This window comes from Hydra vulgaris, chromosome 01 (assembly GCF_038396675.1).
Source record: "Hydra vulgaris chromosome 01, alternate assembly HydraT2T_AEP".
In the NCBI taxonomy this organism is placed as follows: domain Eukaryota; kingdom Metazoa; phylum Cnidaria; class Hydrozoa; order Anthoathecata; family Hydridae; genus Hydra; species Hydra vulgaris.
This window is the reverse complement of record NC_088920.1, coordinates 17,844,042-17,848,579: the sequence shown is the minus strand read 5'-3', so window position 1 is coordinate 17,848,579 and position 4,538 is coordinate 17,844,042. Positions and strand designations below refer to the sequence as shown.

Genomic DNA, 4,538 nt, shown 5'->3' with positions numbered 1-4,538 from the left:
TGTAAATAATCATTTTTAAAGACACTGTTAATGAATTAACTAATCAGGGCCGGTCTTAGGCCGATTTGACCGATTGCTCCAAATAGGACCCCGCGCTTGGTAGGGGCCCCGCAATTTATAGCATATCATTATAAATGGCAGTAATTTTTTTTTATAAATTTCTATCAATCTTAATATAATTCGTACAGTTAACGTTGAACGTTTAATGAGCATGGTAACGTCTATTGTTATTTTTAGTTTATCTTAGTTATTGCGGTATATGGTATAAAATATATTAGTTTCCAATCTACTTTCGAAAGTTCCAGAAGTACTTATTTCCGAAAATTCACGAGGCAAGCAATAAACATGGCGGCAGCTTTTATATTGTTAAAGATTAAGCTGTATTTACTTTTGAAATGTTTGTAATATATTTTTTGTTTGTTTATGCTATAATTATTTTTTATTTTGTTTACTATTAGTTTTATTTACTTTTGTTTAACGCAAACTTTTCTCGCTTTTCAGTAAATATTTTATATTTAAGACAATATAAATTTTATTGGATAATTTTAAGAGTACTTTTTTTCAAGTCTAATAAATAATCTTAATATTAAATGTTTGTTTATTTATATTAAGATATTTGCAGTAATCAATTGCTTACATTTTTATTTATGTTTTAATTTGTTGAGTTGTTTAGATACTTAAGATTTATTTTTATTTATGTTTTAATTTGTTGAGTTGTTTAGATACTTAAGATTTATTTTTATTTATGTTTTAATTTGTTGAGTTGTTTAGATACTTAAGATTTATTTATCTAGACTAGATACTATATTATAGTATCTAGAATCACATAGTCTATATAGTTCAATACTTCAGTAAACATTATATTAACTAAAAACAAAAGAACTTTTAAGTTTGTTTTCATGCTTCAAATAAAAAAAGCTATTTTTATGTTTTAATCTTACTATAATTCTAATGGATTTATTTATTATCTCTTTATCAATATGTTTTATTATATTTTATCTCTATATTGTTTTAGCTAATTGAAGGGAAAATGTTTATATTAGTTTTGTTAATTTTACTTTTAATTTTGTAAGGGGGATTTTTTATTTAATTTAGTTTAATTAAACTATTTTATTTTATTATGCAATTTAGTAGTAAAAAAAGAGATAAGTTTTTAGTTTTGAAGAACACAAGCCAAAATATGAGTAAAAGACTAAGGGACGTCGGTAGAAAATATCTAAGTGGTAACATGAAGAGAACCTTAGCTAAGGTAAAGAAAACTGAAGCAGAAAAAGAAAAAGGTGCGTTAGATAAATATTTGAGTAAATCAGTAGATCTGTTTGAAACTGAAAAATCAGACAAACAAGTCGAGTCAGACGACATTGAAACAAATATTTCTAAAGAAATTACATCAGAAGCTAGTTGTAGTTTTCTTTCTGGATGTAATGCTCAACAAAATACATCTGAATTATGTATAAATATATCTGTTAACACACACAAGGATAATGAGGATATTTCAGAATCAAGAGAAGAAAATTCAAACCCAGCACTATGTGATATTTTAAAGATAAAAGATGACCCTGCTACATGGCCAAATAAAATAAATCAAAATGTCAGAGATTATTTAGTGAACAAAGGACCCCCTAAGATCACTGTAGAAAATTTTCCGCAAAATGAAAAAGGGTTACATTTTTCGAAATTTCATTGTAAAAGAAAATTAAAAAATGGGGAAGTTATAGAACGACCATGGCTAATATATTCTGAATCATTTGATAAAGTTTACTGTTACTATTGCAAACTTTTTGACACAAATTCTGATTCTGCACTTGCTACTTCTGGATTTGACAGCTGGTCAAATATTCATACAAGATTAGGGGATCATGAAAAATCAAAAAAACATTTGCAATGTACACTTAATTGCTATGAACTGCAGCAAAGGTTATCTACTGGATTAACTGTTGATACATTAAATGATAAATTAATAAGACAGGAAACAAAACGCTGGAATCAAGTCTTTGAGCGACTTGTTGCTTCTGTACAGTTTTTGGCAGAAAGGAACTTGGCATTTCGTGGGTCTGAAGAACAAATTAGAAATCCACATAATGGCAATTTTCTAGGCGTCATTGAATTGCTAGGAAAATTTGATCCAGTTATGCAAGATCATATACAGAAAATTATTAACAAAGACATTCATGATCATTATTTAGGCAAGACTATACAAGATGAAATTATTGATACTATAGGCCAAGTTGTTCTACAGGAAATTATTGCTAGAATTAAGTCGGCAAAGTATTTTGCAGTGATTCTTGACTGCACTCCTGATATCAGCCATCAGGAACAGATGTCAATGGTGCTAAGATATGTCGCTGATGGCACACACTCAGATGTCCCAGCAGAAATTTATGAACATTTTATAAAGTTTATTATAGTTGAGAGCAGCACTGGTGAAAATTTATTTAACACTCTTGTGAAAGAAATTGAAATGCTAAGACTAGATGTTGAAAACATCATATGACAAGGGTATGACAATGGAGCTAATATGAAAGGGCACAATTCTGGAGTGCAAGCACGACTTTTGGAAAGAAATTCACGAGCTTTCTATACTCCTTGTGTGTGACATAATTATAATCTTGTTCTAGGAGATATGGCTAAAACGTGTTCAGAAGCCATGACATTTTTTGGAACCCTGCAGCGTATTTACACCCTTTTTGCTTCATCTACAAAAAGATGGACTGTTTTTAAAAAGCATGTGAAATGCCTGTCTGTTAAACCATTATCAGAAACAAGATGGGAATGTAGAATGGAAAGTGTTAAAGCTGTACGATTTCAAGCTGCAGAAGTGTGTGATGCTTTAGAAGAACTAGCAAAAAGCACAAATGATGCTCAAGGGAAAAGTGAGGCTGAATCATTAGTAAGCCAAATGACAAATTATAAGTTTCTGGTTGCACTATGTTTTTGGCACTCTTTATTGTTTCAAGTAAATTTTACTAGCAAGGAACTTCAAAGCAATACCATAGACATTGCCGCGGGGCTGACATCTTTTGAAAAATTGTTTGATTGGTTGAAGACATACCGAGAGACAGGCTTTGTAGCAGCATTGATTGATGCCAAAGAGCTTGCAAATGAGTTAGAAGTTAAACCCATATTTCAACAGAAGCGCTGTTACAAGAAAAAGAAAATGTTTCTTTATGAATCTTCTGACGAACCAATTTTAGACCCCAAGACAGAATTCCGGGTAAATTTTTTCAATCAAGTTGTAGACAAAGCATTGCAATCTCTTCAACCACGGTTTATGCAGCTGAATAAACACCATAAACTTTTTGGATTTCTATATAATTTTCAAAATATGTTTAAAGAAGATCTCAGAAAACATTCAGCCGACCTAGAAATTGCTTTGACAGACATTACAAAAGATATAGAAGGGTTCATGCTTTCCGAAGAAATGGAGGCAATTAAGCCAATACTGCCCGTTCAACAACAAAAACCCAAAGAATTCTTTAAATATTTGGCTTGTAATGATAGGTCGACTGCATTTGTTTATAGCCCTAAAAATACTGATGACAATTCCAGTTACAGTCGCTTCCGGTGAAAGAAGTTTTTCAAAACTAAAATTAATTAAAATCTACCTTAGGTCAGTAATTAACCAAGAACGACTAAACAATTTGGCACTAATATCAATTGAATCTCCTATAAGTAGAGAAATTAATTATGAAAAAATTCTAAAAGATTTCGCAAGCAAAAAAGCAAGAAAGATCCACTTTGACTTATAGATTATTTGTTTATTATGACAATAACAAGAACTGTTTAAATTCATTGTAATATTTTTATTATTGTTTATTGATTCGTTTGTGGAGTTATGTTTTTTTGTATAATAAATGTGTTTCAATAATTTTATTAATAGTAGTTATTGTAAAAAAAAAAATCAGGTGGGCCCCGCAAGCATTCGTTAAATTGGGCCCCGCAATTCGTAAGGCCGGCCCTGTAACTAATCATTATTTATCATACTATATTATATTCATATCATAATAGTAAATATATAATTATAAATAAATTTTAAATCAAATAAATGTAAAACCATAAATACATTTCAAAACTTTATTAATTAGATCATCAACAAAAACTAAAAGATCAGACCACTAAGTATTGAGTTTCTTTCTTTTTCTGTCCTCAATGTTTAAGGAATCAATATCAGATGAATCATCAAGGATCGTAACACCTTTCAAGAAACAGTTAGTTATTATTGAGTTAACTTTTTAATATCTATACTGTCTGTTTCTAAATCAAATGGTAATGTTGAATGCAAGAAAAAAATAATTTCTTTAAATAAAATTAATAAACACATTGAAAACATTTTTCAGACTTTGGAAAGCTGTTAAACAGTAAATAACAAAAACAAATAAACTGGAAAAGAGTATCACCAGGATAACGCAATTTACCACGTGAAACATAATCTGCAAACTCAGAACTAGCTGACTGTGATGTTGTTGTATCAACTACACGCTGCAGATCGATCTTGTGCTGTACATAACCAGCTATGTAAAAAAAGGGCAGCATTCTCC

At 29.9% G+C, this 4,538-nt stretch overlaps 2 protein-coding genes across 2 annotated transcripts; both read left to right on the top strand.

Annotated features, from left to right (window-relative positions):
* The first annotated feature begins 1,228 nt into the window (after nt 1-1,228).
* On the top strand, nt 1,229-2,494 carry LOC136074173 (zinc finger MYM-type protein 5-like). Its single transcript, XM_065786478.1, has one exon. The coding sequence runs from the start codon at nt 1,229-1,231 to the stop codon at nt 2,492-2,494; it is 1,266 nt and encodes a 421-aa protein (XP_065642550.1).
* A 129-nt stretch (nt 2,495-2,623) lies between these two features.
* On the top strand, nt 2,624-3,568 carry LOC136074172 (uncharacterized). The gene has a single exon (XM_065786477.1). The coding sequence runs from the start codon at nt 2,624-2,626 to the stop codon at nt 3,566-3,568; it is 945 nt and encodes a 314-aa protein (XP_065642549.1).
* Nucleotides 3,569-4,538: the final 970 nt, after the last annotated feature.